This window comes from Poecile atricapillus, chromosome 3, assembly GCF_030490865.1.
Source record: "Poecile atricapillus isolate bPoeAtr1 chromosome 3, bPoeAtr1.hap1, whole genome shotgun sequence".
NCBI lineage: Eukaryota > Metazoa > Chordata > Aves > Passeriformes > Paridae > Poecile > Poecile atricapillus.
The window spans coordinates 109,454,330-109,475,847 of NC_081251.1; the positions used below are offsets into that span (position 1 = coordinate 109,454,330).

Below are 21,518 nucleotides of genomic sequence, written 5' to 3' on the forward strand. Positions count from 1 at the left end.
TTGTAAAGAACTCTCCTTTGAGAACTAATTATGAAAAATGTTTCTCTGTTTCTCACTTTCAATTGCCTGTTAGTCTATCGCAGTTCATCTTGAAGGCATTTTTGTAATGAGTTTTTTTCATGAACTTTAATACAACCTGTGGCAGATCTGAATGAAATAGAAAGTCTAACTGCCAAGAAAATAGTTTTTGTCTCAGCTGCTTTTTTTGGTTTGCTTTTTAAAATTTGTTTTCCTTTTTTGTGTAATATTGAAACAAGTGGTTTCTTAAATAGATAGTTGTTGTAGTTTGTAGGAATAATTCTTGAGAAATGAGTGAATAATTAGGACAGTTTCCTGAACAAACCACTTCCTTGACCCCATAGCTGCTGCATTCAAATAACTAAATGTTGTGTTCTTCAGAGGAGAATGTACTTCTCTGTCTTGCAAATGTACTTCCCACAGAATCCAAGACTAGAGAATGATTTTAAAGTTATCTCTTTCTGTGTGTAGAAAAGGAGTCTATCCCTGTGCTCCAGATGAGATTTCCCTTGCAGATGTTTGTGTGACACTGGATACATTTGTAGAATCTCTCTGATCAAACCTAGAGTGTTTTGTTCAAAAGTTATATTTATAAGTTATTAAGTCACAGTAAATGAACCCACATATGATGGAAGCTTCATCAGGTTTGTGAAAACTGTGTTAATGTACCTCCCCCAATTTCTCTAGGTACAAATGTGACTGCAAGTTTCACAGTGGATATATCACAGTGGTGAATATTAACTTATGGGAAGGGAAGGAGGTGTCTCCCACATGCTTCTCATTAGTAAGACTTAAAAAAAAAATAAGGAAATTTTGGGAGAAACTCAATGAAAAGATTCTGGTAGGTTCTGACATAATATGGAATTCATGCAAAACTTTCTGCAGATAGTCTTCATCAAAACAAACCCAAATCAAGGGAAGCATTGTGGAAGTTTCATGAGGGAAATATTTTTAAAGTCCTTTTGTGTCCATATTTAGTGAATATCCTGCAGAATGGAACACAGTACCTGCTGTGTTCAGTAATGCTAGACAGTAGTATTAGCATGTCATGATTAGCAGAAAGCATTACATGACTGCAGAATAAATCAGGAAGCATCATACAACCACAGAAAAAAAAGAGTTGCCAAGCTGGGCATAAGAAGGAAGTGGGAAATGCTTCTTATCTGCTTTTCCTGAGCTTAATAAAGACATTTCAGAAGACTGTTTTATAAATGCATAAATACTGATGGTTATTGAAAGGACTATTCACAGCCCATGGAAATATTTTTGGGTTTTTTGCTGTTCATTTAATTTTTCAAAATGGTTGTAATCAATTTGATCAAGCAAACCTTATGACATTTTACATTTCATTCCACAGAAATACCTCAGGAGCTTTTTCTCTGCAATGCTGAAATCTCCATCGTCTCCACTGAACATTGATAAAGTGGGGCTAACATTGTCAAAATACACCATCTGTGAATTCTCACCCTTCTTCAGGAAAGGTGTTTTTGACTACAGTAGCCATGGGACCAGCTAAGTTTTGGGCCAGGATCCTTATGCTAGAGGAGTACACTTGGAATGGTGCCTTCACTTTTGTGCAAGAGGACTGAGGAAAAGAAAAACAAAATGTGTCTCCTTCATACCTGGAAAGTTGCATCCAAACAGCGCCAATTAGAGATAGCTACACCCCCATGCTAACCTGTGTCCAGCTCTCAAGGTAGTGCCTGCATTCTCCTGGCATGGGGTATACAGACATTTTTGTGTTTGGTTTGTTAATACTGTACAAAGATTCTGACTCTTGTGATGACTTTGGATCCCCTTCTTGGCAGCAGTGCTTTCTTCTCATTTGCTCAGATAATTTGTTCTGGCTGTTTGAGAGCATCTCATGTTTACCATGGCCGTGTGTCATGCTGACAGAAGGTTTCTGAGCAGTCTTTTGGTTTCTGTCCGAGTTATTCCTTAAAGAATCCTATCCTTTGTTTCCTTATAGCATAGTGTCATGTTTAAGGTAATGATCAGACTCCACTGTTGTTTCATTTTCTTTCCCTTCCAGATATACTGTTTAACTATTTGACTGTATAATTGTATAGTTTTTCTCAGAAGAATTAAAGGGCCTGGGTAACTTGAATGCTTACAAAAATATATGCAGCAGAAATAATATCATTTAAACCCTGTCAGAGTCCTCCATGCTTGATTGTTTGGAGGCAGAACAAATCACTCACCAAAAAAGAAGCAAAGGAAGCAATTGTTGTCAAACAACATGGTCAGCATCTTTTCAGATTTCGTAATCATTCAGACTGTAAATGGAAACTCTGCACTGTACAGAGCTTATAGCTATGCATAAAGCTGATGCAAAGTGCTATATATTGTTTTTTAAATAGCTTCTTCACAATAGTTGTAAAACCTGAGGTTTATTTGCATCAGTTAAAATTTATAGGATTTAAATAATAGTACTTTAAAATGACTCAGGACTTACTCAGACTTGCACATGTATATACAGGTAGAGCTCTTTTTATATTGCTGCAGATTCAAAAATATGTATACACTGTGACTGGAATTATGTGTACATGCTAATGTATTATTGGTTGTATAAAAATCAGAATTTAATAACTTCCAGTTATTAAAATGCATAATGAAAGGTAAGTTTTGTGTGCCATTTGTTCAGAGTGTGAATGATTTTTTCTGAGTTGACATCACTGACCACTGGTGTGATGTGGTAATCAAAGTATTTCATGTCATTAAAAATTATTAGTAAAACCTAAAGTAACAACACTGGTGGCATTTTTATTTCATGACCTAAGTTATAGGAACAGCAGTGTTCTAGATTTAATATGATACATACATCCATGGTCCTGAGGGAGCTGGCCAAGGAAGTGTCTAAGGCACTATCCATCATACTTAAGAAGTGGTGGCACTCTGGTGAAGTTCCCACTGACTGGAGAAGGAGAAACATAACCCTCATTTTAAAAAGGGAAATGAGGAGGACCCAGGGAACCACAGGCCAGTTGGTTTTACCTTGGTGCCTGGCACAATTATGGAGCAGGTCCTTTTGGAAACTGTGCTAAGGCTCATGGTAAATAATGTGGTAATTGGTGACTGCTAATATGCCTTCACTAAAGGCAAATCATGCCTGACAAATTTGGTGGTCTGGGAATACCTTCTAGAGCCCCTTCCCATACTTACAGGGAGCTTGCAGGAAGCCTGGAGAGGGACAAGGGCATGCAGGGATTGTGGTAATGGCCTTAAGCTGTTTTTATTAGATATTAGGAAGAAATTCTTGACCATAAAGGTGGTGACACACAGGCACAAGTTGCACAAAAAGCTGTGGGAAGCCCCTTCACTGGAGGTGTTCAAGGCCAGGCTGGATGGGACTGTGAGAAACCTGATGAGAAACACCAGGGAAGTGTCCCTGCCTGTGGCAGAGGCATTGGAACTAGAGGACTTTTAAGGTCCTTTCAAAACCAGGCCCTTCTGTGATTCTATAACGGTGTTTAAAAATAACTGGGTTCCATTAATAGGCATCTCTAATAAGCATGCCACAATAAGCATCTCTAATTAAAATATAAAAAGAAAACAAATATTAGAATGGATGATTTAAATTTTCAGAGTATTTTTATAATTTTGATTCATTTCAGGGAAAACAAAAGGTAAAATTTCTAAGCCCTATCAGCAGGGTAGGATTTATTGCCTTTGAATATGTATGACTTATCTGACTCTAATTGACTTAGGTATCTTAATACCTTTGACTGGGAAGCTAAGCATTCCAATCAAACCTGTTGATTCCCAAACTTTTTTTTCACTAGGTTCTGGATGTTCCTGAACTCTCTCATGCACTGGACCACTAACTGCCTGTGTTTGATCACTGACAGGGACCTGACCTTGTGATTCTTGCTCTGCCCAGTGCCTTTATTACACCTCTCCATGCTCTCCCAGGGCTCTCTGTGCACATTTCATCCTCCTGACCACAAGGCTGCGTCTTCCCTTCCTTCTTCACTCTGCCATTTGGCTTTGTTTGTGCTTCCCAGATCAGAAAGTGGAGGTTGAGTGCTTGCTGGGTTCCTGTGGTGAGCTGAGTAACTGGAGTTTGGTGTTGCAGCAGGTTAATGTTAAGTACATGTGTCTCTCTTGCTCTGATGCCCATATGAGTGCTTCAGAGGCAGAAATTGGGGATGATAAATAAATGATCCTAAATCTCACTTCAAAGCCAGTGACTATTCTCTTTCTCCTTCTCCCTTGGCCTGTTCCCGTTACCATATAATAAAGAATTAATGCTTTGGAGTCTATAGGAAAATGATTTTGCATGACTGTATAACATTATTTCCTGTGTGCCACTTCTATGAAAGGGCCTAGCAGTCCAAAAAATGGTAAACTGCTTTATCTGTTGCACAGTTAAACTCATTTCCTGGAGTTGTCTTGTTGAAAAACTACCAGTGTGCCAAGCAGATCTCCTTTGCACCCCATGGTGAATGCTGGTTTATGGAAGGTAAAAGAAAACCGGGCTCCTAGAGGTATTTTATATCACTGGATTTGGAGAACCTGTTTAAGAAAAACTCAACTTGATAAAGAGTTAAGTCAAGTGAAAAATTTGAATATTCTTTTTTTTTCACTTGAATTTAAAAGAAGATTTGTACTGGATTCTTGTCTACAGTACAGATTGATTCAGAGAGGACTAGATGCTCCAGTGGTGTAAACCTGCCTATAAAGTGGTTGATTTGTCTAGTTTATCTAACTTACAGTGTTAAATGTGTACATTGCAAATAACAAAGGTCTGTTAATCATTCTGTTTACAATGTCATCAAGTTAAAAGCTACAGTGTTAAGAATGTAAGCATGAGATTGGACCACAACCCCAGGCTACCAGCTTTTCCCACCATCTTACCTATCTTTCACTCATGTCCAGAGTTTAATCAATGATGGCAAGCTCAGGCTGAGCTAGGAGGCATCTTTGAATAATTACATCAGTAAAAAATATGATAGCTGTTTATAACCTACAGTCTTTAAACCCAGACTTCATGAGAAGTTTTCAATAGAAGCTGAAATGCATGTCGAAATTGCTAGCCATTTTAAAGATGTTCCAATTGCATTTCTCTGTTAAATATCCTCAGGCTCTAAAATTATCCATTAATTTTATTTTCAACATATTGACACTTTCAACAACATTGTGAAAGTTATTTTCAGGCCTGGTATGGGAGGTACTTTTTCAAAGTGCCTCAGTAATTGAGATATGTCCTTAAGTAAAACCTAACTTATGTATCAGTCTATATATATTTGAGGCAAAGTCTGTGTTTAAGTACTTTACTTTAATGGGGCTATCACACTTACCCATGCAACTGAAATCATGCCTCCATTAAAGTCACCAAAACACTTGGCTCATATCCTTGCTGAGCCTATAGCAGTTTTTCATCAACAGGATTGCACAAAAAAAGGCCAAAAAGCACACTGGAGATGGTGTTTGGCTTTTTTTTTTTCCTGCATAGCATAATCAAAATGCAAAAAACTTTGAGGAAAGCATTCTTGTTGGTCTTGACCCTGATCTCCCTTAACTGGAAGTGCTTTTCCCCTGAATGTGCTGCTGCTCATAGGCAGGAGGTTGAGCAGCCCTCAAAGCACTGCTGATAAATGTCTCCTGGCAATCTCCTTGCTCCTGTAGGTGGGAATAAGAAATAGGTTTGTATTAGACTCTGATAAAGCTTGAAATTGTATATGGTCCCAGCTCACCAAAGCCCCAAAATTGGAAAAAATAAATTATTTTTAACTTTGCAAGTTTCTTATGTCCACCCCTGGGTTTATTTTCTCTGTGTTTCATTAGATTCTGAGGGGAAAAAAAAGAAAAAAAAAAAAGGATATGCTAAAGAGCAAAAACTATCTGGCTTCCAGCCTCATAATGGGAAATAGAAGATACTCCTTTGCAGAACAGGCTTCATGAGCAATTAAAGTCTATGCTGTTGTGCATGCCCTGAACCAGTTAAAGGCTTAAAGTCTCGATATATTATCTTGGCAAAGCTGTTGAGTGAATTTTTAATATACTGGGTCCTGCCACTTTTTCAAATTGTTGTTTTAGTATTTTAAGAGAGTGCTTTGTTATTATTCTGGTGGCAGACCGGAATGCTGTTGTAGATATACCTTTTTATTCCTAATACAATGTAAACAAAGTTGATAAGGAACAAAAATATCATAGAATATAATCAATTAAGGTTGGAAAAGGCCTCTAAGATCATCAAGTCCAACCATTAACCCAGTGCTACTGTGTCACCAATAAACCATGTGCCACATCCACACATTGAAACATTTCAAAGGTTGGTGATTCCACCACTTCCCTGGGCAGCCTTTCCAAATGCCAGACTACCCCTTCACCAAAGAAATCTTTCTTAATATCTAATCTTGACCTCCCCTGGTGCAACTGGAGAAAGAAACAAGTAGGGAAAGTGAACTGTGACCTGAAAATAAATTTTGTGGGAAACAGGTAAACTTCCTTATGCCACCTGTCTACGGTAGTTAAATCCATAAAAGACCTCATCCAACTTGCTGGAAATACCCAATCACAAACTATACTGTTCTTTTGGTTTTCTGAGACTGAGTTTTAAAAGGAATGTGTGGGGAAGCCATATTAGGGGTGAACATTAATGTTTGACAAAATGGAGGCAAGATTCTGCCAATGGAGGCAGAAGTTTTAGCCTCATGTTTGCAGTGTGTAACAAGCCTTAGAAACAAAAATGCAAGTGGCAGCATGGGAAACCCCGTATCCTTTTTCTTCTTTACAATTTCATTTTCTTTATGAATACTGACAATTTTCTCCAAAGCTGTGCTGACATTGGAGCATGTAGCACAACTTTTGCACTCACACAGAGTTTTGGCAGCACTTTGGTGGTTGTTTTTTGAAACTGGTCTCAAAAAAAGAAATAGGTCTACGAAAAAAGTTTACAGACTCTTTCAAAGTTCTTCTCAGTTTCTTTTGCTAGCTTCTTCTATCTTCTCATGACAGTTTTTTTCCAGGTGGCTTGTTCTCATTCTTTAAGTTTTCAATTACTTGCTGTCTGTAGTCTTGTTTTACAGATGGTTTTTAAGAATATGTGGTATATAAGAATGTGGGAAGAGTTGAAGAGAAAGCAAATCCTTTATTGTATGACAAATGGTAGTTATCATCTGATAATTTGTTCAGATCTCCTGTTGCAAAGTGCAACATGCAGTTTTGATCTTTTTAGATCTGAGCCTTCAAAGGTCTTGCACTAAAACTTTTTGGGGTGTTATTGCACTTTTTGATGATCTATTTTCTATTATTTTCCATTGTAATCAATGTCTGGCATGAGCCTTTCTTAAAACAAGATTTTTGGGGGAAGAGAGCCTTCTACTTAATGTAGATGTAATGTACTATTGCTTTGTTTAGGTCTTTCTGGGACTCTGCCTTTTTCACCATCCTTGCCCAAGAGTGTATTTTCTCCACATTAACCTGTTTTTATGTTACCTTGGGACATTATCTGTTTTTCTGTTTCCTTAAAGGTATGGATCAGAGATTGTCAAATGAAACCACATTTTGGTTGTGTTCTGCAAAAATCGGTGTCCTTGATTTTTGATATTGGGAATTACAACAGAAATCAGAATCTCAGAAATGAGCAGGTGAAAATTGTTAATGGTGTTGTTGTTGTTGTTCTGCCTGGGAAATCAGTGTGTTTTCAGGACTTCTGCATCATGGTTGGATTTTTTCCCAAAATGTGAATACCCTGGAGATGTATGGGTTGCAAATTACTCCTTTCCATGGTGCCGAGTAGCATGCTGATAATAGGTGCAAAATGAAACTACTGATAATGAGAGCTTCAAGAATTGTTCTATGGAAGCTAATGACATGTGTATCAAATCACCTGTTTTTCTCACTGAGTTCAACAGGAGAGAAGGCAAAGCTCTACTGCTGAAAAAAACTGGCACATTTTCATCCATAACCACCTCCAATTCTCATTATTTTAGTAGCTGAGCAACAGAAGAAGGAGTGCTGGACAATGCAGAGGCAGAGGAACCCTCTGAAAATTAGCATAAGAGAATGTGAACAATTAAATACGTATCTCAGTCTGTCCTGTGTTCAGATCTGTCCTGTTCTGAGCTTGGGAGTGTTCATTAATGCAGTGTGGATAAAAGAAAATGCCAGTTCTGGGAAGCAAGTGCTTCCAGGAGGTACAGCAGACACCCTCTGGGCTCCAGCACAGAAAGATTGTTCAGCAGTGTGTGAAACCTTGGACAAGTTTCCAAGCTGCCTGAGCTTATTGATTCTGGCACCTGCTTTCATAAGCAGGTGCTCAGGTTTATGTACACAGATGAAGTTACCTCTTAACATCTTAATTACATACCAGACTTTGGCTGTATCTATTGTGTGAATAGTTTTAGGTGTTGTTTTGAAAGGCAATGGAGAATGGAGGTATGCAAAAAAAGTTGCAAGAAAACAAAAAAAAAACCAACCCCAGACCAAACAAGCAAAGCAAAACCAGGTGATTGTTCAAAAAACAAAGGTATCACAAACTTCTTAATCTGTGGTAACTTAATATTTGCATAACATTATTTACTGAATGGGACCAGAATTGCTCAAATTTGTCAAGTCTATCAGCAAATAAGAGCATCTCTCAGCACAGCTCATTTAATATGCAAGGGGATTTCACTACCTCTGTTCTTTTGTAGTGGTGGAACCGAATTTTAGGGGACTGGCATTATGCTGGGTGTATTGGCAACATGTATTGCATCCTGTGTGAACTAAATCAAGTGCTGAATTAAAAAAAGTCATATTGAGTAATCTGGCCTTTAAAAGCATGATGAGATTTTACAGGGCAAATTTCAGCCTGTTTATTAGCACTCATCTGGTATCCTGCACACTGCAGGAAAAAAGGCCCATCATAATTTTCACTATAGCATTATGAAGACTGTTGAATTACCTTTGACAAGGCTTCTAAATGAGACTGCCTTGATGATACTCTGGAAGATCAGCAACAACAGGACTTTCTTTAAGTCCTTTAAGGTTAAGTGATTTATTATCCAGGCATGAAGGCTTGGGATGTGGTTATTAAGGCTGCACAGAGCTCTCTGCAAGAAATTTCTTGGTCAGTATCTGTCCTTGTTTAAAGGACCAGGTGTCTGCCAGGGAAGGTGGGAAGCTCCTCTGGAGGGGGGAAAGGGTTGGGATACAGGGGTTTTCTCTGACGCACACAAACAGATAGTGAGGGTCCTTCCCAGTGAGGTTGTGTGTTGAAAATGTCCCAGTTCAATGGCTGCTCTTAAGAGCAAAGCCTCAGTCACTGTAGGAGAAGCAGTGAAGGATGGAACTCTGCAGTGGCAGCAAATTATCCCCACATCAACAGCAGCACTGTCTCACCTCCAGTCCCAAGAGCAAGAGTGAGAGAGGAGCTGAGCCCAACCCCTCACCCCCTGCCAAAATATCGTGGTATCTCTGCCCTTCCTGAAAGTCCCCAGCTAAGAGAGTGCAGCCTGCTGAACCCCTTACCCCCATCTTGGCCACATCTTTTGTCTCTCTTAAGTATCATTCCCATCTCTTGGGCAACAAGTGCAAGAAAATTCCCTGAGAGAAAGCAAAAAGAAAAACGAAAAATCCTATCCTCCACCAGTCTCTCTGGAAAGGCGATGTTGTAGTTTAACTGGAGAGATAAGTAAATACCACACAGGAGCTCATTCACTTCCCAGCCCTTGTGTGATGGTGGAGAGAACTGAGGAAAAAAGTAAAAATTGTGGATTGAAGTAGGACAGAAATGGAAGGGATATTAATAATAATAATAATGAAAAAATAATTAGGATATACAAATTAAGTGATGTACAGTGCAGTTGCTCACCACTTGCTGAGTGCTGCCCCACCAATTCCCAAGCAGAGGTTCCCAAGCAGCTTTTCCCCAGTTTTATGCTGGACCAGGTGATCTGGGAATATCCTTTTGACCAGTTGGAGTCAGCTGTCCCAGCACTTGTGCCCCTCCCAGCCTTTTCCATGGTGGTGTGGTTTGAGAAGCAGAGAAGTTCTTGCCTTAGTGTAAACACTGCTTCAGCGAATTAGCATCAGCTAATTGGTGTGTTATCAACATTTTCTTGTCCTAATCCAAAGCATGACACTACCAACCTGTAGGAAGAAAAGTAGCTCTACCCCAGCCAAAACCAGGACAAGATACATTGAACTCACTCATTTTGTGAGCCTTTGATTTGTCTATGCTTTGGCCAATATTCACCATTCAAGTAGACACTTTTCTTCCCTTGGCAGGTACCCATTCAAAATGCAAGAAACTAGTGATGGCAGGATGGTAGAGGCAAAAGGGACCAAGAAAGGTGATGGTGTCACTTGGGTACCTCAACAGCCAAATTTAACACCCCTTCCCCAGGTTTTCCTGCTTGATGAAACTCAGGACTCACTGCTAATTTCCTACCACTTCCCACAAGTCACGGTAAAGGAGCTACTCTGTGGTTTCTCTGCAGGTTACCTGTATAAGGTTACCTGTTACTGCCATATAAGCAGATGGGACTCTTGATTCTTCATGCAGAAAAGCTGAATCTTTATTGCATAGCTCATGTTTTTATAGGAATATCAGAAGGCACCATGTTGACTCTAACTGGTTAACAATACACTGACACTCAGTTTATTGGTTGGTAAATGGCCAGGGTGTATGTCTATCAAATCTCACTATTTTTGATTAGTTTACGTATTTTCTTCATGGATTATCATGGGACAGATTTTTAGTTGTTACAGGTACAACCTATTTTTCGTTACAAGAACAGATTGTTATGCAACCTGATTCTCATTCCTCTGATTCTTTCTCATGGGAACTTAAAGGCTGGCTATTAATTCAGCTAAGCAAGGTGTGATTTTATAAAGTTGTTCTTTTACCTATGTGCAACAGTTTCCAATGATGTTCCATTCCTCTGGTTCCTTTGCTCAAGCCCTTTTTAAAGTAAATCACTTTGCATTAGCATTTGTTTTGTTGATTGAATGCATGTGTCATTTTGATCCTTTTTCACAGTCTTGTGCAATTTTACTTTTCCCTTACATATTGCAGAGATGGGGAGGGGAAAAAGGAAGCTGAAGTACCCTTTTCTTTTTTTTTTTTTTTTTTTGTATTTCCTCTCTCTTCCTCCAGCTTTATGATGTGAACCCCTTGTTTTCACCTTCACACAGAAATACACCTTCAAGGACAATTTTATACTTAAAATTGGTCTCCTGGTTGGTTTCCAGGTAACCTAAAGCTTTCATTCCCTTACTAATAAACCTAAACTTGTAACTGAAACTGAACTCTCATCCCTTTTCAAATTAGCCCCATGGTGCTAAATGTCAACAGTTTTCCAACTCCATCAGGTGGAAGTCACTGAAGCTGGAAACTTATTGACACACCAAAGGATTAAATCTACAGCTAATGTTGTAGATTATGTTAATTTACTAACCCCATCACAAAACTGTCCAAGAATTGATGTTAGGTCTTTTATTCAGGGACAGACTTGAGAGAAAACCAAACAAATTCACAGCCGTAAAGAGGAAAAAGAATAAAGGGCCTGGGAGTGGAAACCAGCAGAACTGTATCCTATGTTAACAGGCCATAGGCCAAATCCAACCGCTAGTTATGAAAACTCCCTCCACTTGTCTAATCCCAGTGCAGCTGCAGGGGGATGGTACTAGTGGCACCACGGGGGTCTGGAGTGGACTGGGCAGACTGGTCTGGAGTGGCTGGCTGCAGGAGGGCTCTTGGGTTTAGCCAAGCTCTCCTGCACATCTCCCAGCTCTGGGCATGTCCCCTTGCAGCCAGTCTGGCCGTGTGACTGTGCAAACGTGGGACCAGCTCTGGTGCAGGGCTACATGAGGGCACATCTATGCTCCAGAGGGCCATGCCAGGACACGAGAGCAGTGAAAGGCTCCAAGGCATCCCCCTGCCCATGCTCCCAGTGTGACAGATGGTTTGCATGTTTGAGAAATCAGACAGGATTTCTGCAGCCATGCAGGGTACCCCAGAGAGCCCCTCTTTGCCAGCCATTAGCTCAGGTAACACAAACAAGGCCAGGAAAAGCAGAAAAACAAACTTTCCTTCCAGCTCTGTTGCCAAATTCTCCTTCACTGCATAGCGTGGAAAGAAGAGTCCTGGCCAGATGGTGAGGAGGACCCCAAGGGTGCAGGAAGCCCTGGGATGAGTGCTGCCCACCTCTGCTCCCAGCTCTGCCCTGTGATTTGCCACTTTTTCTGCATTGCTATGATATGGTTTGGAGACACAGCATCATTTTCTGGCTGCACAGTTCACACATTAGTTTGAAAAGCAAACTCTGGATGTGATTTAGCATGGGGAGATGGGAAGCAAAGAGAATGTGGCAGTGAGTTTGGATTTTCAGAGGATGGTAAATCTTTCGGCATCCAGGTTTTTGGAGGAGTGGGCTCAAAGAAGATTTGTATGTATTGTCTCTTGCTCAGTGAATCACGGATTATATGTAGTTCTAGGGTCTGTAAGGCTGGAGACTGGCTGTCTCACCTTATGTTACTCAAAATATATTGTTTTCCTCTTACTCCTGCCTGTTTTTTTGTTTCTACAGAAATTCCATGACAAGACATTGCAGCAATTTTCCCAACAGATATAATAGTCCATCTCTGGAGGCTTTAGAAAGTATTTGCTCAAAGAGGAAGCATTCACTGTACCACCAATTCTGTGAAAGTACTAAATTAGGATATCAGTTATTACATCTTACTACACAAATTGCCAGTTATATAATTGTAAGTCTGTCTCTACTGAGCAACCGCTTTTATGGTGATGATCTTAGTATTTACATAAAAATTGCAATACACAAGGTAAATTGTGTATTCTAACCTACAATTTTTGACAAGAATTTGCACATGCACAAAAACTTATTTTTTCTTCTTAAGCAACAGTAATCATAAGTAATGTGCAGAAACACTCATAACCACGGTCTTGCATGAGAGCTACATTTTTCCTTCCGTATCCTGCTGTAATTACAGTGTACATCAATTCCACCATAGGTAGATACACCAGATTTTGTTTTCCCTTTATCCTCATACAACTTTAATGACTATCCCTGCTTAGAATACAACATTTTAAATTAAAAAATTAAAAATTTAGAAGAAGTTTGTTTCCGTGACAACAGTGACAGCAACATTTAATTCCCCTCTGTGTGATTTGTAGATAAATATATACAGTTGCTGATACTAGTGAGATAACATGCCTGGGGCTAATTGTGCCATTACAAATATTTGAAGCCTGAGCTTGATAATGCAGGTCATGGTACTTAAATATGTATGAACTGAACTAATTTAACTTTCTTGCTGTTTGCCAGTGTATTGACAGAACCTTTGGTAACGGAGCTATGTGATTGTCACAAAGCAGCTGAATTGTGCTGGGCACAGTTGATCACATATTGATAGGGCATTGTGGGGCTTTGTGTTTATTTGGATTTGTGGTGGCAGCTCAAAGGAAGAGGCTCACATGGGATCATGGGGCTTGTGAAGCAGATCCTGCTGTTTTCCTTCAACCCCATGGATGTCTTCTCCAGGGTTCCAGTTGTGGGACACCCCAGTTCAGCACATGAGGTATGTAACAGAGCTTTGCCTAAGTAAGCCTTGCATAAAGATGGCAGCCTTGATTCTGATTGACCAGTCTCCAGGACTTGTCCTGAGAGGAACTGTATGTGTCTGGGTTTTGCTCAGGACCATGAGCAGGAGTGCCCCATGGTTGTGTTTGTAGTTTGGGGCTCTGCAGAGCAGCCATAGTGTCATGTTGTGGTCATCGTGATGGTAAGGCTGGCCTGGATGTAGCCAGAGATGGGGTCCCCTCAGAGTAGCTGACAGAAGCCCAGAGTGGCCTTCTGGACCTCTTGCATTTCACATTATTGATTTATTAAGATAGAAAAGATGAGGAAAAATACCAAGCTGTTTGGTATAATTGTTGTGTCTTGCCCTGTGGCTGTATGAGAAATCACTGAAATTTATAAGCTCCCTGTATGCAGAGTTGTTCTGCTTACAGTGATCCCAAACTCTTGGTTTTGTCCTATCAAGCATCAAGCTCAGTTCTAGTGGAAGAAAACCCTTTATATACCCATCAATAAGCATTATTTTTAAGCCCAGGACTCCTGGTTTAGCCTGTAAAGTGCTTTGGCCAGGCTCAGGGGTGCTTTACCTCTCAAAGTAGATTGCAGCTAGAGGAAACGTGATTCCTTGGCTCTGCTCCTCTGATCTCTAGGTAGAGCCTTGCTGGGGAGTAATTCCTTCAGCACTGACTCGGGCCGGTCCCTCGGGCTGGTGGCAAATGAACACTTGCAACATTGCTGAGTACTGAGTTTGGGTGTGGACAGAGTGATATGTTTAAGGTTATTTTAGTTTCTCATCTCCACTTTTCATATTCTTTCATAGCTAATGAGGCAGGTGCTGAACCTAGTGAAAATTTATTTACAGGTGGTGAAGCTAACGCTAATCCAAGTCAGAGGTGGAATTGTGGTCTTCTCCCTTTTGGAGTGGCACCAGCCCTTCATCCATAAGCCTGTGTCATCTGATGGCTGCACCAGCAGAGCATACATGAATTTTCTTGGAGGCTTTGGTAGATGGAGAGGTTTGTTGTCCTCATTGCATCAGCAAAATCTTAAACAGGACTGTTGAAGCTGGCTTCAATCCTCAACATGTGCCTGCTCCTGGGCCTTGGATGAAATCAGTGGTGTTACAGTGTTTTATAGAGTGTGAGGCACTCACCATGAGCTGTGGGGAAATATAATCATGAAAGTGGCATATTTTAGGGGGATGCAATTTCAGCAGCACAGAACACTGCTCCTGCAGGGCTCTTAGCTGGGAAATGGGCTGCCACAAGTCACCTAATAAAGTTCAGGGTAACGTGCTGTGATGAATTATGTTGGAAAGTAGGAAAAGCAGACATAAAGGGAGAAGATGTAATGAGAAAGAAAAGGCTTGAAAACCCAAGCATCATGGTTCAGATCACATTAAAAGGATTATTTAGATGTGAGTAACGGGGTCAGAAATTCTATATCTAACTGGACGAACCATGTGCTGTTCTATTACAGCAAGTTCTGCTTAAAACTTTTTAGATTTAACATGCTGAAATGATGTTACACATAGCCAGCCTTGGTCTGTGCCAGTAATTAATTTGAGTGCAATTAATCTGAGTGAAGATGACATCTTTTGTCAGCAACAGGTAATCCTTCCTAGCAAAGGTAAAGCTGAGCAAGCAGTTAAAAGGGAAATCATTAGCAACATTCTCCTTCTCCTGCAATTTGTCTTCACATCCTGTTACTGCCCTGGATGGATGAGCTAAACACAGAGAATAACAAAACAACAAAAAAAAAGCCCTTTGTGAGCTTCTGCAGCTGGGCTTCCTGATTGAAAGGAAATCTTTCTTTTGTATATGTTGATATCTCTTAAATTAGATGCTTTGATGGTCCCTTAGGGATTTAGCTTGTCTCAAAATGAATCTGGAAATTAAAGGAAATATGCAACGTGTAAGACAATCATACTGGTTGAAGAAAGATTAGTTACAAGTGTCTTTGCTCAGATTTAACACATTTAGATATATTTATGTCCATGACTTCTTTGCTGGAGTCCCTGTCAGAAATAAGGCCCCCTTTTGGGTACCACACAGGAAGCAGCATTAGACAGTTTTCCGTGGCTCAGCTATCCAGTGCTACCAGAGACTGTCTGGGGACCTCTGCAGTAATGTCAATTAGCCATAAAAGTTCTGCAAACAAGCATTATGCCACCTTCTTATGCATCCCCTGCTGCTCACAGTGACACAGTAATGCCCAGAGCTAAAAACCATGTCAGAGCATCACTATCTTTTGCAGCTCCTCTGGTGATCTAAGTGGTGTTTTACTGGACAGTCTCACATGGAAGGTGGGATTGTCAAACTGAAAAAAGAGGATTTAGGCTTTGGTATCCTTTCTCAGGATATGCTTTTCAAATTGAAATGCCAGTAGTTTGCATCTAATTCCTCTTGAGCTAAATATATTTGCTTTCAGTTCCTGTCTGTGTTTTTCTCTCAGATAGTGTTTCTGCAGGTGATTGGGGAATCCCTTAACTCCAGAGGTTCAGCAGGCATTATTTGCTTTTTCTGTCCTCAATTCCTCCACAGTTTTATTTATTTACTGCAATTTCCTTGACTTTAAAAAGGAAAAGCCCAGATGTCTGAGGAGTATCTGCCTTTTCTGGGCTGTAATTAATTATATATAATCTATTAAGGGTGCTGCATTGATTGCTCCATCAAGGGTTGTAACTCAGGGAGGAGTTTCCCAAATGGAAATCCCTTCTCTGACCTCCCTGGGGTGCATGAAGAATGGATCTGTCCTACCTGTGTGAGATGGAAGGAGAAGCTCAAAAGCTCCTAGCACTGCAATCATGCAAACAGAGCTGGATGCAGGAAAAGGATGCAGCAACAATTACCACATTGGTGACAGCCATGTAATGGAGATAAGAATTAGCACAGAACTTAAATTTAGGGACCAGAGAATGCACCTGATCCCTTCTCTGCAGCACCACCTGGAAAATAAGTCCTGGTGTTGAGGGATAAGACAATGACGTTCTTCCTCTGGGCAAATGCTTCTGTACCAGATCTTGTATTTCCCATATAGCATCCATGAGTCCATCTTTAGGTGCCTTTTTCCTAACCACAAACGATGCATCTCTTAAGCCAGGGCTACAGATCCAATGCATTCCATGCATGTGGAACTGAGTTTGTTGGATCACACACCGTTTGGTGTCTGGTTTCCTGCTCACATGGGCTTTTCTGAGCACTGTCAGCATCTGGGGGCATGCAGATCTGTATCTAATGCTCCTTTGCACAGAAGTACTTCCTCCCTTTTGAAATGCTCTGGGTGCTCCACAGATGAAGGGTGCTCAGGGCACATCTATGCATTTAACTTAGCTTAACTCATTTGTTCTTTAATCGTTCATTATCCAGATGGGAGCAACTTCAAAGTGCTGTTCTCAGCAAGACACATTCCTCCCTATCACTTGAAAATGCCCAAAGCCTGTTTCCTGAAGAACAGACATTTTTCCAAATGTATAGTATTTCAAAGTCACCTTATGATTAGACCAGGATCACTAGCAGTTAAATCCATCACCATCCAAAAGTGTTTGAGGGTATATTTTACCTAAGTCATATTGTAGGCATAAAGGGCTCAGCTGCAGAAGGCCTCCTAGTGCGTCCTGACTCCACATAAAAGAAAAATAATGGATATTTCATTAATAAAAGTGCAGACCATCATATGCACTCATAATCTCAGAGTAATTAAACAGCTGGAGAGAATGATGATTCATACCAAGACTCACTGTGCTCAAAAGTCTTTTTTCTGTATGTTTGAATGTGTTGCTAAGTAATCTTGTCAATAGTGTATGATTCTCTTGTTAAAAAGTTGCCTTCTGGGGATAAAGCAAATAGCATTTTATTTGTTATTGCGTATCGTGATATATAACATAATCTGGTGAACTTTCAAAGGGAACGGTGTGAGATCTGGCAGAGGAGCATTTCTGGGAGAAGTAATCCAATGATGAGGGCTCAAACTGTGATGGAGGCACAGCCCTGCAGAGGTTTAACTGTTGTGAGCTCCCACCATGTGTCTCGTGGTGTTTGGGGGTTACAAAGCACCCCAGTGGTGGGAATATTTTGGTTCCTTCTGAGTATCAGCTTTCATCAAAAAAGTGTTTTATTTTTTACTTCAGTCCTCATGACGTGAGAAAAATGGTCACAAATGTGGCAGTGCAGGCTGAAAAATCCAACAAAAAGAACTCAGGTTGACTTAACATTTATCTTGTGATTAATATTGTGGCTTAGTTGCCAATTTATACTATTTGAAAGGCCAAGTAAAATAACCTGTAACATTTTTATGTTACCCTTCAGATGTGGACTGAAAAGCCCTTTCAGATGTGAAACTGTCTCTTGTGATATACTTGTGATAGAGTGTTTCTGTGAATTTGGGTTAATTTGGTCTTATTTTCCTACAGTGATTTTTCTTAATTCTGTCTCACTTTTCCATGAGTGATGGTCTGTACATATGTACTGCTCTCAATGGGACCTATAGAGCCCTGGACTATCCAGTTATTTCCCCACAAAATTATCTGGGGATTTCACCTGCCTGAAAGTTAATCTGGAGAAGGGCATGTGTACAGAAAATGACTGAAAATTGAGAAGTGTTATCAAGAAAATCGTGCCAGGAAATCCCCCAGGAAGAAGAACAGCTCCATGGATTCCCCAGCTGAATTGGCTCACAGGTCTTCAAGAAAATATCCAGTTTGAGAGCAAAACAGAGTGCTTTTCTCCTGCTAGCTTTTAAAAATTATAAGCTCCTTTGAGGTAAATATGTACAGGAATAAAATCATCAAATGAACACAGAACTCTAGAACCGATTGGGCTCATTTAGTTCCAACCCCTTCACCATGGGCAAGGATGTCCCTCACTGGATCAGTTTGCTCATGACACCTGGCCTTGACCACTTCCAAGGATATCTGTGATCATTTTATGATTTATGTGTATAAATAAGCACCTGCTGGGAGAGGTTGTGGTGGTCACCATGAACTACTCAGCCCAGGAAGGCATGGAAACGATCAAACACAATCTCCAAGCAAATCCTTTGGCTAGATTCACTCAGCATCTCATCCCACAGTGCTCCTTTCCCCCCTTGCTCAGAAATAATAGGCCTATTTTTTCACCAAGATGCAATTTATATGACAAACAAAATCACAGCAGCAATAAGTGTTAAGCAGTACACTCCAGGAAGCTCACTGCTGTGTAAAAGTAAATGATGGCTGTGCACCGATATTGGCATCTCTGGCTTCACTGTAAATATTTGTTCATACCACCATTTAGGAGGAAATTTTCTGTGAGCTGATGGTGGTTCAGCCCAGCTCCCTTGCCAAAATCTTGTCATTTTTTGCTTTACATTACCGCCCCTCAATACACACTCATCTTTTGCATCCCAAAACAGGGCAAACGCTTTGTTAAACCTCAAGCACCTGACCATCTTGCAATACAGAACTTCTTTCTGCTTCAACTTTTCCCAGTTCCTCAAGGTTTTCTAGTTATTCCCATTTTATGCTGTGATCCACAACTGTGCTGATAAAGCCTTTGATTTGCAGTTAATAACCTACTCTCCTACAGATATTTTATGTCTGTTTGAGCAAACTCGGTTGCCTCCACGTGTCCTTCAAATGTCCTGGATAAAGGTGCTGTGGAAGGGTTAAGGGGAATATGCTCTGGAGTGATGCCAGAGGATTTATGTGGTGATGCTCTGAGGATGTGCTTGAGAAGTATAAAGTGTGCTTGTCAGGTTTCATGGCTATGCTTAAAATCAACTCATTCCAGAACTTGTGAAAAATAAAAGGCTTTGGATGAGCACGGGATGTTTCCCTTGGTAGCCCAACATAAGTCATACTGTAATCAGCTGTGCTTGCTCCCCACATCCACCTGGTAAAGAGTGTGCTTGGGGAAGAGGTGATATTTACTTCATGCAGAGGCATAATTTAATCTGCAAAATCAGCTCAGTAAAGGGCTCCAAGAAACCCCTTTCTGCTGCTTCCTGAACCTCCTCCTGGATAAATGATAGCAATCCCTCCATCTGCTGAGATTCAGGTGTTATTTGTGCCTGCATCTGAGGTGAACAGCATCACTAACCAAATTAGACTAAACCGAGAGTGGCAGAGCTGAGGGACAGGTGGGATCAGGGGACTTCTGAAGGCTGAAGTTCTCTCAGGGAGTGAATGGGACAAGACAAAAGGATGAGATCGCTGACAGGATGAAGCACAGAAGTTGATAAAATCCTCAGACTTTGGAAGATTTATGACAGCCTAATAAAATGAAGCAGGTTTCCCCCACCAGGACCATAAGAATGAAAGCACGATTGACAGCACAGGCAAGGCTTTCACCTGAAGGCAAAATTAGAAAGACATGGGAAATAAGAAATCCTAGGGCTTGGAAAGCCTATGCAAATGATGCTGAGGAAAGAACAGGAGGAGGGTTGTTTCTGTGCTGGTCAAATCAGTCAAATCAGTTACTCACTACATGGGTAGTAAAAGGCCTTGCTGTCCTGATCAAAACTGAGTTCTGTGGTCGGTGTTTTCCTCATCATACAACCCTCAGATCTGGGAGGTGTTCAGAGAACAGTGGATGTTTAGCACTTAATAGTTCTTAGTGACTTTGTCAGAAGCCTCACTCAGGCTTACAGAGGCACTCTGAATCCCTTCCTGGACCTGTAGACAAGAGCCAAGTCTTCACAGCTGAGATATCAATCTTTCTCACCTCTGGGTATGTAACCATGGTTTTGCTCTGTATGGCAGGTCTGTAAATCACTTCAGTGCACTCACACTGACAGAACTGGAAAACATCACAGCCCCTTGTATTGTCTTCAGTCCTGTTATATCTTTATGCTGTTCTTAAAAATTATTTTCAATTTATTAGGCCATCTTGTTATTGCAGGAAGTACATTTCACTCAAAAATAATACTTTGGAATTAGTGTCAAGAATGTTAAGCATTCTTTCACAAGAAGATTATTTATGTGCAGAGTGAGGAATCATGGGGACTGATAAGAAGTCAGAGAGCTCTGGAGGAGAGACCTCATTAGCCTTTGAGGTTTTCTTTTAAAATTCTTAAAAAATTGCAGATAACTTTCATTTGTGTCAGTTTGACCTAAATTTTGTCCGTGTTATATCTCAGAGAATGCAACTTTGAGTACAAGTAGGCCTGGAAGATGAAGATTCACCTTGATCTTGGAATGTGAATCTTTCAAGAAGTTGATTCAACTCCAAAGCCATATGGCCATAATCCCTCTTGCAGGAATAGAGAGGCTTTGATGCCAAGTTCTTGTTTTAGGACTTCTAAAAGGAGGCTTTGCTCCACCACATAGCTGAACCTGCTGAGGATAAACAAGGAAGACTAAATGCTGCTTTCCCAAGCTTACACTTTGAGGGTGATTTAACTGGAGGCTGCAGATGAAAAGCCAGATTTGCTTAGTCTTTTGAGAAATTACCAGAGTCTTTGAGGAATACTGCAATCCTCTAGGCTTGTGGTCCCTCTGGACAATTGGCAAATTGGCTTTTTAGAATTTTGGGTTGTACCTAAGAATATAAATAGGAGAAAATTGTGTTTATGAGAATGTAGTGCTTACTCAGAGCATGGGGGTAGCCAAGCCAGGGGGTAAACACCAACCAGGGGAGTGAACAGGAAAACACCTAGAGCCTTTTAGTGTTAGAAACATTTTCTTTCTTATTTTGTGAGCAAGTAAATTACTTAACCAAATTGCTGTGCAATTTGGTACAGTAAGATAATGGCCATGCAATTGAAAGAGGAGGCATGAATTTTTTGTTCTATCAGTGTTTACATTGCATTTCTTTGCTGTGTTTTGATTTCCAAACCCAAAAAAGTAAAGTTTTCTCATGTCCCATGGCATGGACCAGCCAGAGAAATACTTGACCTTTGGCCCTTTCCAAGGGCAAAGAGGTCAAAGGATATTGTTAACATTCAACTTGAACAGAAGAAAGTTGCTGAAACTGAGTGAGATGATGATAAAAACCC

The 21,518-nt window shown here is 40.4% G+C and overlaps 1 protein-coding gene across 4 annotated transcripts in view; it reads left to right on the forward strand.

Moving 5' to 3' along the window:
- Positions 1-2,759, forward strand: part of KIF16B (kinesin family member 16B) — a 137,662-nt gene extending 134,903 nt beyond the window's left edge. For all 4 annotated transcript variants that reach the window (XM_058836038.1, XM_058836040.1, XM_058836039.1 and 1 more), the window contains one exon: positions 1,376-2,759. In XM_058836038.1, coding sequence (XP_058692021.1) covers positions 1,376-1,534 — 159 coding nt within the window. In that variant the 3' untranslated portion in view covers positions 1,535-2,759. The remainder of the gene's footprint in view (positions 1-1,375) is intronic.
- The last annotated feature ends 18,759 nt before the right edge of the window (positions 2,760-21,518 follow it).